Source organism: Elaeis guineensis, chromosome 7 (assembly GCF_000442705.2).
Source record: "Elaeis guineensis isolate ETL-2024a chromosome 7, EG11, whole genome shotgun sequence".
NCBI lineage: Eukaryota > Viridiplantae > Streptophyta > Magnoliopsida > Arecales > Arecaceae > Elaeis > Elaeis guineensis.
This window is the reverse complement of record NC_025999.2, coordinates 81,304,930-81,317,944: the sequence shown is the minus strand read 5'-3', so window position 1 is coordinate 81,317,944 and position 13,015 is coordinate 81,304,930. Positions and strand designations below refer to the sequence as shown.

Here is a 13,015-nt window from a genome sequence, read left to right as displayed (position 1 = left end):
ACTCCTGAAAATGACTAACTGTATGCCAGATAAAATGACATCCGCCACCAACGTCCAAACCGAAAATCATGAATGGTATGGATAGAAAGGCCGGAATTGTCTTCTATCGTTTTTTGCTTTATGGCTCTCGCCTCCCTATAAATAAAGGTAAAAAAGGAATCCTAGCCTCCAGGTATGCATGCTCGCGTCCTCTTTCCTTCTCGCATTCTTTCTCATCTGTTCTAGTTTCTTGACTTAACGTTGGAGAGTCTCTACGGAGCCAACTCCAGTCAGGACTTGTTTTGTAAATCTCATCGTGCCAGTGACTTTTGGTCGACTCTAACCAGTCCAACTAGAGCCAAAAATCTGCAGCAACATTGCCCATAGTGCTTTAGTTTCATTTGAAACCTCCAGTGAGGTCCCTCTTCAATATTTCTTTTGTTCATTTTCAAAAGTAAAATTTGATCACGAATATCGTATCACATTGACCACCAAGAAACTGGGAATAAGAGTAAAAGGCATAGATAATGTGCACATGCATCGAACGTATCGGTATTCATAAATAGCTTGAAACTGAACCGATTAACTGAGCTTTCTTTGTTGCTGGCATTGAACTTGTTAACATATATATCATCCCTAAAATGTATCAATCACTATTTGTGTCCTTTTGACTCTGATGCATGATAAACTGCATGTACTACACGAACATCATTCATATTTTAAGCTAAAAGTCACAAAAATTATCCTCTTTTCTCAGTTAGGACAATGACAAGAACTCTCGAAGGTCAAGAGGCTTTGGGTTTGTCCATTCTTCTGCCGAACATGAAGCAAGATGTGTCAAAGCCAAAGATGCCATGGATGGAAAGGAAAAAATATATGTTGCGTGTACTTTAGTGGGTTTTGTTAAAGAAACCCATTGTATACACAAACAAATCAATCATTGGGGCGGTAAAGATCTTAAGTAATTCTGTTTTGCAGGCATTATTAAGCCTCTGTTCTTGAAAGGTCAGTGGAGGCCCGGTTATAGTTCTCGACTTCCCTGGCAGATGAGTCCGCCAATTAAAAAGTTTTGACTCTTTAATCAGCAAAACAACTTTGCTGCTTCTGTATTCACCACCTATACAGCTGCCAAAAAGAAAGATGAAGTCAAGCAACTATTTGGATGACAAATGTCACTACAATGGTTTTAAAATTCTTATCCATAGCAGTGAAAGACATTTGTTAGTGATTTTTAAACATTAAAGAGAAATATGTCTCTATTTCTAAATTTTAATTTTCAATTTATACCTTGAGTAATCCTTTATCAGATTTTTTTTTGTTAGTAGAATCTTTTATCAGATTCTATGGGTTCAACTCAACTGAGAGTTTGTTGTGTCTTGTAGACTTTCTACATGGTACTGGTATACAAATGCTGAAGTAGCCAAACATTATTTTCTCTGCATCTTTTCTGTTTTCTTTTACTGATATTCTTTTATGGAATGCTGCAATGTCTGTATGGTGCAATTCATGTCACATGCTTAGCTCATTGGAGCACCATGTTTCTACTTTAAACTGATTTATTTCAAATATATTACACATCTGCTACCTTGGAGCAATACATCGGACCCACATGAAGCACTTGCAGCCCTTTATTATGGTTCTCTTCTTAGAGTCAGATCTTATCTGGCCTGATGCTTTCTTGACAAACTTCAGAAAATTTTCTGAAGACCAGCTACACCACGGACCTAGCTTTTTCCTCAAATAACCTTATGTCACTGATCCATTACATATTGAATTCATGATTTCCTGCATCATCTTATTGGATTGCTCAGGAAGTTCATTAAAGCTTTAGTTGCCAAGTGTATCATCATCATTACAAACACCTCTCCATCCTTTCACTAACTCCCGGACTTTTCTATATGATACTTCAACTGCCCTTCCATATAGACCTTACCCATGTCCCAAAGATTTATTCCTTCACTAATGGCAAGCCCTTGTAACGGTAGTAATGGGCACACACTAGGAAATATAGCAGATTCACCACCCCCATGATAGCTATGACATAGTAGTAGTAATCCACTCTACCGATATTAATGTTGTTGTCCAACCAGCTTGCCCGACCACCGCCGCCGGTGGTTTTCTTGACAATGCTCACTAAAAAGCTGCTCAAATAGTTAGCACCAGCCAGGCTACAGAAGAAGAGAGATCCTGCTAAGGTTTGCATGTGTTCAGGGAATTGCCTGTTGTAAAACTCCACTTGTCCTACTGCATTGAAGCCCTCTGCAATGCCTGTTAGAATGAGCTGCGGTGCAAGCCACAAGAATGACATTGGCGTAGCCCCGCCATGAGACAAAGCTGAGTCTCTTCTTTTACGCTCCACCAAGGCTGCAACTACCATGGATAAGCTAGAGAAGACCAGTCCAACTCCTTGTCTTTGGAGAAGGGTGATCCCAGTCTCAATTCTTGTGATTCTTCTGGCCATGGGGACAAAAACCTTGTCATAGATAGGGAGGAACAAAGCTAGAGCGAGCAGGTTGATGGTGCCAACAGATCCTGGAGGAATTTGGAAATGTGAACCGAGGTGGCGGTCCATCTTCATGGCTTGTAACACTAAAAAAGTCCACTGCTGAGCCATTGCCACAAAGCATATGATGCCAGAAAACCATATCGGCACAATACGCATTAAGCATTTTACTTCCTCAATCTGTTGGACACTGCAAAGCCTCCATGAATTTATTGTACCATCTGGTTTTATCTCACCATCGCATTTAATTGCAGCTTTGTTGAGGAACCTGATGATGGATAACATTACTGAACAACATCATTTCCTTCCTCATTAGATTTATAATATAAATGCATCATTTATTTTGTTGATCAATACAGAGGTATTTTTCTTTAATTATGCCTTCATATGTGATAAGTTAGATATTTATCATGCTTTTGTTGAATTTTATTGATGCATGTTTCAGCTCATATTTTCCATAGATCGATGTTTATTATTCGAATTTGTTTACATGAGATTGATTAGGTTGTGATTGCGTGTTTTAGGCCTTTTTCTTTTTTTGGTATTTTCGATGGTGTTGATTAAAATTTAATTGAAGACTTGTGAGCATCGTTGGAATTTCAAATAAGATTGAATCTGCCAGGCTGAGAATTTAGAATGACGTTCATTAGAGACTTATGCGGTCATTATAGAACTTAGAGCTTGATTAAAGATTTATTGAAAAAGGTTAAGTGAGAAAAGACAGTATGACAGAGGTTTGTAGTATCATTGTTGTTATTTATGTTTGTTGGCAACCGTAGTTGTTTTTAATGTTGATAGAATTTGGAGTAAGATAGACAGAATTCCCTATGTAACTGAAAGATCTTGGCAACTGTCACCATTTAGTAAGTCTACTAGGTTGGGCTCCTAATCATGGATCCACCCTATTAGTTTTCCCATATTTATATATGAATCGTATGATGTTAGAAGACATATTGTATTGTTAATGTCTGTACGATATCATAAAAGGTGGAGTCCACCTTTTGGTGTGGACTATGATATGACTCCCGTCTAATAGGGAAAAAAAAGGGCAAGGATTATATTATGGCTAGATCAACAATTTACTTACGTATTGCATTACATGTCATGCATCAGAGTATGTCCCCTTCTTTTAGTGGATGTAATTTTAGCGCCTATATTCTTGAAATAATGATGGTTGCACATATAAGTATATACAGGCAATCTCAAAGTTTATACTATAAAATATGGTTATTTTTAAGAAGAGAATGCAGGAACTAATGCATAAATTCAAGGGGTCATCCATAGTTTCCTGATTTAAAGGCAGAAAAAATTGAAAAGTAAAAGGCCCGTTTAATTCAACCATCACAGTCACTAAACGTTATGAATTTTTCTACTAATGGGAGTTGATAGGTTCTTGCCTGCCTGTTAGACATGAAACCTATTGGGTGTTGGCTCGTAGAAAAACACCACATGTTGGCATAATCATACAAAATATATGTTTCCATTCCAATGATTTGTAACAGTGTATGCTATTTATGTAATACTAGAATAGGAGATGCAAATAAGATATTTTCCTTTTTCAAATTTAATTACTGTGCCTCGGAGATCTCCATTGACGGCATGATGGAAGAGTCTAAGACTCCATTTGCGATCAGCAAAGGATGAGTGTGGAGGAAGATGGAGTTACCTTAATTGTAAACTTAGTGAGAGCTTCAAGATGTTGTCACTTCTACTATAAAAGCTATACAGCATTGATTTTAGACTAAAGCTTATGTATTGTTCGGTAGAATGAGTGAACGGAGATAGAGTTATATACCTGAATTGTAAACTTAGTGGAAGCTTCAAGATTCGGGCACTCCGAGTAGGAGGGTTATATAGTACTGATTCTTGTTGCTGAGCATCATCAGGAAATGGAAGCTCGAGTTTTCGCTTCTTAAATGAGGCAACAAAAACTTGAGCAATTCCAGAGAAGATACTCCCTTCAGGGGGCACATAGACATATAGTCTAGTACCCAGGAAGAACAAAGTTACTGAGAGGAGCATGAGGGCTGTTGGTATGGCAAACCCAATGGACCAGCTGATGCTATTTTGGATATAGACAACAACAGTTAGAGAGATCATAAAGGCAGCAGTAGTGGTGCCATAATACCAATTGAAGTAACTATTGAGGCCCCTTAACCCTTCCTCTGAGGTGTAGTCGAATTGATCGACGCCAAAGGGCAAGCTACATGGCCGTATACCCCCGGCGCCAAGAACCAAGAAGCTCAAGGAGATGAACAAGATACTCAGTTTTGCTTTAGATGGCTTCATGCATTGTCCTACTTGGTGGGCCAATTGGCTACAACTTGGTGTTTGCAGTTGTGGGATTGAAGCAGAGAGGGTCAAGGCCAGCATTCCCTGAACGTAATTAACCATAAGGAAATAAGAATTTCTATTCATATATTTTGCTACATGCTGCATGACTTTTACAGTACAAGGCATCAAAAGCAATGGATCAAGAATCCCATATGTGTAAACAGGAATTAGCATATAACATGCAAATCATACTTAGGAGAACCACCTCTAGGATTTGTACTATAGACATATATCAAAAGAGAGGAGAGGTGCCAACTAGCTAATGATGTAAGACTACTTGAATGTTAGTTGTCATATTGGTATGTCAAATGGGATAATTGGATGAGGATGCCAGCTGATTGACTCAGTAAGAATACTAAGTGTTGGATACCAGTTACCTAGTTTCGGTCTCACCCTCACCCTCTCTGGCTTCCTCCTATCCTACTTTGAGGAAGAAAAAACCTTGGACGCATTACTTGTCTTCACATACTCTCGTCGGCTATACAACAACGCTGCTAAGGGAAAATAGCATGTTATTGTGAGGCTTCATGTACATGCACATATGTAAATGAATGTACATGTGAACATGTATGTCTGTAAATATTAATTAAACTACAAAGATTATCTTAAAGTTCTAACTACTAAGATTAGCTGAAAACATGTAATCAAAGAAATATATACTTAAAAAAAAAAAAAAAAAAAGATTAGCTGAAAACATGTGTGAATATAGCTACTATTTGTGACAAGATTAACCAAGTCAAATTGGACGTTCTACTCGTGACAAGATTTGGCAGATTCTTACCAAGAGAGATGCAAAAGAGCCATAAGCTAGGGTTCGAAATCTTCCCCAGTAGGCATCAGAAATGAAGGCACCTATCAGGGGTGTAAAGTTGGTTGTCCCATAGAAGATGTTTGTCAAGTTTGCTGCCTCCACCTGCTCCATGTTGAAATGGTTTACCAGATATACTGTTAGATTTGCTGTTAGCCCAATTGATGCCACCTTCTCAAATGCCTCATTCCCTGCAGAGGAAAAAAAGTGTACATATGCAAGAGCCTTACACAATATCGACCTAACAACCAATTAGAAAAATCTCCAAGATCTACTAATCTAATCTGCTTACACAATTTTTTTCAATTTCTTTTGTATTTTTCCTTTTTCTTTCTTTCTTTTTTTTAAAGAAAAGGTTGGGCTGCCATAGGGATTTCCAGCCAAGCTAAGCAAGAAGTAGGAATTTTTTTTCAAAAAAAAAAAAAAAAATCACAAACTTATTAACATCCAACCCAACTCTATATGAAGATTGTGTGAAACTAACTTCACACAGAGGTCATGTTCAGCTTGGTCAGCCCGAATCTAGATGCATGTGCCAAGCTGCTTGATCTTGGCCTTAAGGATCAAAACTAGTTTCACATCAAACCTGTGTATATCATGGTTCAAGAACGGTTTGACGGTTGATGGGTTCTATTCACCGTACAAGGAAGCTAATTTTGAGCTTGAACTGCATGAGCTTGCATCAAACTCCATTCTACCTTGATCTAAAGTACTTGCTTAGTCTGATAGTATCAAGCTGTTAGAAATAAGCTCACTCTAATAGGAAATTAACAACTGAGGTATAATCTTGAGTGTGAGACTGAGAGAGAGAGAGAGACCTATGACGTAGGGCATGCATTGCCATCCTCTGGGCTTCCTGGCGACCACCTCCCGTTTGGCTCCTTCCACCTCCCGGTTGGCTCCTTCCACCTCCATGGGTTCAGACGACGGCGATGTGAAGGGGGTACATTTCATGTACATGAACACTCGTAGCCAACTCTTCATCATCATCACCTCTCTCTCTCTCTTTCTCTCTGATCCCTCCAAATCCTGCCGGCCTGCTATCACCTTGGCAGTCCTTTGGAATGAACATCCTCAGACTCTAAAATAAGAAGAGGGATGATTCCGCTGATGGGTGGAGCCAAAAGGCCAATAATGGTGGGGGGACCGCTGCAGCCATGTCCATGATTTTGATTCGCAACCTTCTCCGTCTAATATGCAGGCTTTTCTTTTTCCAGGCATGTCTACTACTTGGATTCTTTGTGCGGTCCATCCTACTATGTTTTTGGCAGGAATCGTGCTGTCTGCTGCATCAAAAGTAAAAATCGTGCTGTTTGTTCCTTTGTCAGCTCAACTCAGACAAACCCTCTCTCTCTCTCTCTTTCTTGGCTTGAAAGCAGCCACAAAATTAAATTAGAGATCAGTTCTAATGACATGATAATTTTATCCCCTCTTTGTCCAAATGATATAATAATTCAGAAACTCATCTTAAAAATTAAAAATATATTATTTAAGTCTTTAATCTATATAAATATTCAATATTTTTTCAACAAATAATCGATAATGAAATTAATATATATCTACACGGATCCTCACGTACTCTCCTGTTTAAATTTCGACATCTTCACTAGGTTAAAGATTCGAATTCATGTATCTATTCATAAGTACCACAGTCAGCTTGCAGTCAGTCCAATAAAACTGTACTGTGATATCCTATAGTTCATATATGATTTATTGATCGGATCTATTCTGACATCATTTATAACAATTAAAGATCGATCCAAAAATTAATATATTATTTAAATTTTTTGATTCTATATAAGTATCTAAATTTTTTTAATAAATAATCGATGTAGAATTAAATATATAACACAAATGAAGCATCTTCCGTGCAAATCTTGCTAAGATAAAAATTCTTACGGTAGAAGGGTCGGGAATCCAATGACCCACTTGATAGAATCCTTGTAAGAATCAATGACCGGAATCATTAGGAACTGTGTAGTCGTTGGGAATAAGGATCCAAAAGCCCATTAAAACCAATTTATTAGGCGGGGACCATCAAAATGTGGTTGTCATCGCAAGGGAGCTACAATGGCTGTGGTAAACCGATTCACTCTTCAAATGATTTTTTTTTTTTTATTTTAAACGATGCTATTAGCCACATATGGATGCTCATGTGACCCCTTCTCAGGCCTAGAAAATAACTGATGTAGCCAGATTCGTCCGTATGTACCTACATTGCCGGCCCGACCGCCGATCAATAAAAGCATGCCACATGATCTTGAATCAGAGCATATTAAAAACAGTTAAAATCTATTACAAAAAGGATGGTTATAACTCCGACCTAAAGGATCTTCTTGCATGTTCATTTTCTCACTGCATTCCATCTTCTATAGCTCGTCCCATCAGATCTTTACTATTCCACCAAAATTCCACGTCAGAGGATCCCTTGCTAGATTAAGTCCAGCAAACTTCAGTATTTCTCTTTTCTATTAGTAGATCGGATCTTTCTACTCAGATGAGACTATCCGAGTAAAGCAATCGCTGTTCACCAATTCATCCAACTTTATCGATCTAGATTTTTATTGCAACATTAACCTCACGCTTGACATCGTCATGGGACATTGTTTACTGGATTGTTTTCTCCTTGTTTTGTTTCCTCTCCTACTAAAAATAATTTTTTTGGGCTGAGGTTGTGGGCTGGATTAATTGGTTTGGTACAGATGTAATCTCTTTTACTGGCGTGCTACTGTCTTGCAGCCTTGTTTCAACTTCCCTTTGGATATCCTGCTTTATTCAAATACAGCAAAACAAAGTTACAACGGGTATTTTAAGCAGTTATAATGGAAAATAATGGATAACAACGTTAAAATAAAAGGGTTATTTGCTTACATCCCTACCTACAGAATTGCTGCCACTATTCAAATCTGTAAATGTTCAGATAAAATGGAAATGATAAATAACATCCATTGTTTGCTTTATATAAAGATTGTCATAATGAGATAAATGACTAAATGATGGCAGTTATTGAATTAAGGAGGTGTTTGATTCATAATTAAAATTGAAATCGGAATCGGAATCGAAATGAAAATAGATTGAAATCGGAATCAGAATGATCAAATCATCCGAAATGTTTCGTTTGTGATCGGAATCAGAATCGAAATAAATGGTTCCCATTGTTGTTGTTTGGTTCATACAAAAAAAAAAAAATCGGAGTCAACTCAAATTTTTATTTTTATTCTGCATTAAAATTTTTAAAAATTAATTATTTTAGAATTAATATTAAATAAAAATTAAATATCATAATAATATTTTAAAAAAAATTAAAAAATTATTATTGAAAAAAATATAGATAACAATCACTTCCTCCTCCCACATCGCCGGCTTTCTCCTCACCCTCTTCTCCGAGAACCAAATCCTCCCGTCCCCTCCGAATACCTTCATCTTATTATTCCCCCCTGTAGCCACCACCCCCACTACCGCAGCCGCAGTTACCGGTGCCAAGCCATCGAAGCACCGATAAATCTCCGATGGCATCCTCCCGGTCTCGTCCCACTCCAGCATCTCCAGATCCAACCTCAAGATCAGGATCGTTCAGCATGGCGCATCGATTGCGAACGATGACTGTAGCCTTCCGATCATCAGAATCCAACTGCTGCTCGCCCCAGGGAGCTGCCAGGGCGGCTTCAGGATGTCAAAAATGTCCCCCCACTCATCGATGAGGATCGGCTCCAAGTGCCTCGTCGACGAGGCCATTGGTGCCGCCACCGTTCACCCCCTACCGCCTTCGAGATCCCACCCATCAACATTGTCCGCCTCGAGTAAATGAGCAAGGCCGTGCGGTGGCTCGTCATCGAGCTCCAACACAATGTCGGGGCCACCGCTAGCACCGCTCCCCATCCCCACATCTCGCCCTATGATATTCAATTTTTGGAAGATGATTTTTTTTTATCTCATTTCACCAGAATGAAATTTTGATTCTATTGGGATAAGTCAGGATTCAATTACGGAAGGAATGGATCATTCTCATTCCTTTCTGAAATGGAAATCGGAATGATACTCCCTCTAACCAAACAATTAGAATCGGAGCCATTCATTCCGATTCCCATTCCAAGTCTTAATTATCCCAATCAATCACCTCTTAAATTTTATCCTTTCGGATGAAATCAATATTATTATTATCCTAAACAATGGCAACTTTTTCTTATTAGTTTGGTGTCCACGGATAAATAATGGACCCTATTTTAGTTGTCCGCAGGAGACTTAGGTAGTCTGATTAGGAGACCTTTTTTTCTTGATGGTTGCATGCATTGTCTCCTCTGATATGCAGTATCTAGGACAATCTAGCCGGATCTTACTCCAAAATCCTGTAACCTCACACGTTTACTTCATCGAATCAAGCATGGCTTCCAAAAGATAAGGATAAGGGATGGTGCGAAGGGAGAGGACATCCATGGACGTTAGCTTTGGAGCGCAATAACCCTAGTAGGGTCTGAGTGTGATTGTGGTACAGTTCTTTGACCATGACAATTAAATTTGGCTCGGATTAATATGGATTTAAGATCCAACACCGAGACAATGGGGTACTATTCATGCAGCATAAGGGACAGTACCACCATGAATAGCTACTACATATCAAATTCAGAAATAAATGACTCTTCTTCATCCTCGTGATGCACCATGTATTATATTAAAAAGTGCCTGTATATTTTTTCAGGATAAATGAGAGCTGTATATTTCCCAGATGGATGATATGGTGCCTAACTGACAATCTAAGGTGGTACAGAAATCTATAATGCAAAAATTATATTGAATGGAATCCGAACTCTAAAAAACCGACGCTAATATTATCTTGTCTCACTCACCGGCAATTTTTTTTTTAGGAGCTCCACTCTGAGGAGGATGTGCAGTAACGGTCCCCTCTTCCCCACTAATTGTTGGGACCATGCAGCGGAGGAAAAAGATAGTTCTTATCCATCTCATCCTATTCCGGGGATCCAGATAGATGAGGCTTAGCAACGATAAAATTTAAGATATTATTTTTTTAGGTATAAAAAATTAAGATATTTTAAAAAAAATAAAATACAATAATTGTCATGGTCCGGCCCATTGGGCCTTAAACCCAGCTCAATACACAAACGAAAAGAAAAAAAAAAAAAAAAGAGAAGAAAGAAACAGAGGAAAAGACTCCCAAAGAGAGTCTTCTTCCTCCTCTCACCGGTTTTCAATCGGGGTCTGAAAGAGGCCTCCTCTGGCTCTATTTAAGGAGGGGAATCCTCCTCTCTCTCTTCCACTGAAAATCTCGAAGTCCGTCGGCGGCAATCATCGGAAAGCCACTGCGGAAGACCGTCCCTGTGTCCATCGAGATTTCTCGTCAGAAAAGCTTTGTCGGTGTCGAAGGTGAGCCTCCTCTCCTTCCTCTCTTCTCCCCCTTCCTTCCCATACTGGTGTGCAAGCTCGCCGGCGATCGAAATCATTGAATTTTGTCAAAATAGAGGATTTGATTTTTTTTTATTTTTTCAAGCGCCATTGGTCGCCGTCGGCCACCAGTTTAGGTCTCTGCGAGCCATCCGTCGTCGCCCTCTTATCGCCAGTTAGTTTCATACCGATCGACCGTCGGTCGGCTGACTAATCGAGGAGACTGTGAGGTCCCCTGTTTCGATCCAAGGCAAGCCGTGGGAAGAAGAAAAGAAAAAAAAAGAAAAGAAAAAAGAAAAAAAAAGAGAAAAGAAAAAGAAGAAGAAGAAGAAGAAGGAGAGAGACTTTCTCTCTCCTTCTTTTCTTCTCTCTACTTTTTTTTTCTCTCTCTAGTCTCTCTCTACTTTCTCTCTCTAAGTTATTTCTCTAAGATTTTCTAGAATTTTGAGAAGAATAATGATGAATTTAAATGATCCTAGTGATGAATTTTTGATCTGTGATCATCGGATGGTACATCGGCACCCACTTTGATCAGATCAGATATTTTTAGATTTTATTTTTTATGATTTTATTAAATTATCTATATAATAATTTCAGCATGATTTGATCTGATCGATCAGATTTATTGAATCATATCGTCTGAAGAGTCTAAGATGAATTTCTCTCTAGAATTTTCTCTCTCTAAAACTATTTTTCTCTCTTGATCGATTTATCAATGAAAATTTTTTTTTAATATTTTTGATCTGATGAAGAATCCTGATTCATGATTATCGGACAACGTACTGGCACTCACCTTGATCAGATCAATTATCCTTAGATTTTATCACTCATGATTCTATTGAATTATCCATGTGATAATTTTAGCATGATTTGATTAATTTATCTTGTCTGATCAATCGAATTTGTTGAACTATATCGTCTGATTAGTACAGATTCATCTTCATGAATTTCTCTCTCTAGAAGTTTATTTTTTTAAAAATTTATCAAGAAAAAAAAAATATTTTGATGAGTCTGAATGATTCTAGTGAAAGCATCATGATCCATGGTTGTCAGATAGTATGCCAGCATCTTAATTAGACCATGAATCATTAGATTTGATCATCCATGATCTCGATCTAGCCATGACTTAATTAGATCATGTTGATTTCACCAATCGAGATATTGGACCAATCGTAATGATGGATTATGTCACCTGATCAATTCGAATTATACCTCATAAATTCTCTCTCCTTTGATTTTCTCTCTCTACTTGATTTTATGAAATCATTGAAGAAATCTCGATCCTATCACTTCGAATCCGATTTGATCTGATAGTCAAATTTTGGATCATTTATGTCCTAATTAGATGAAATTAGATGAAATTAGATGATCGGATCCAATATAAACCATTGAAATATAGTATTCATATTCTTTCCGATTATTAAATTTGATCTCGTATAGGTATCGTTGACACTTGATAATCGGACATTGTGATATAGTTTATGAACCGAAGAATTTTGAAAAAAAAATTATAGAATTATGCGGATTTAGTGGAATGCGTTCGAGGTAAGTAATATTTTATTTTTTTATATTTATTAATAAATTATAATATATTTTTCTGACATGATTTGAGAAACGATACATGAATTGGATGAATGATATTTTATTATGAAAATATCTTATTTGAAATGTTATGATGAAGAATGATTGAACATATTGATTTCATGATGTATTATATTGATTGATCTCGATATTACATGATTATATACTTTTTTATCAAAATTAGAATATGAAACATAATTTATGAAGAATTCTGATATAAGAACAATACGAATTGACAACCTGATTATGTAAAGGATCCCGCCAATGAGAATATATACGTTGGCAATTGATTTGTCCTGAGAGTTTATGTCACCAGCGAGACCAGCGACATATCGCCAGAGAGACTAGCGACAAACCGTCAGAGAGACCAGCGGTTTCGAAGAATTTTGCTGCTAGATGATTCGCAGCTCACC

The 13,015-nt window shown here is 37.7% G+C and overlaps 1 protein-coding gene across 1 annotated transcript; it reads right to left on the bottom strand.

The window, feature by feature from the left end:
• Positions 1-1,517: 1,517 nt before the first annotated feature.
• Positions 1,518-6,834, bottom strand: LOC105048847 (protein NRT1/ PTR FAMILY 2.13). The gene is made up of 4 exons (XM_010928322.3): positions 6,443-6,834; positions 5,598-5,815; positions 4,278-4,858; positions 1,518-2,750 (listed from the first exon to the last, which is right to left on the bottom strand). The coding sequence occupies exons 1-4, from the start codon at positions 6,612-6,614 to the stop codon at positions 1,928-1,930; spliced, it is 1,794 nt and encodes a 597-aa protein (XP_010926624.1). The 5' UTR covers positions 6,615-6,834; the 3' UTR covers positions 1,518-1,927.
• Between the last annotated feature and the right edge of the window lie 6,181 nt (positions 6,835-13,015).

Bases quoted from the DNA above. Each gene is read 5' to 3' on its own strand.
- LOC105048847 (XM_010928322.3), bottom strand. From the start codon at position 6,614: ATGATGATGAAGAGTTGGCTACGAGTGTTCATGTACATGAAATGTACC. The intron at 4,859-5,597 runs GTAAGAATCTGC...AATTACGTTCAG, and splicing joins GCTCTTTTGCATCTCTCTTG to GGAATGCTGGCCTTGACCCT. The intron at 2,751-4,277 runs GTATATAACTCT...ATCCATCATCAG, and splicing joins CCACTAAGTTTACAATTCAG to GTTCCTCAACAAAGCTGCAA.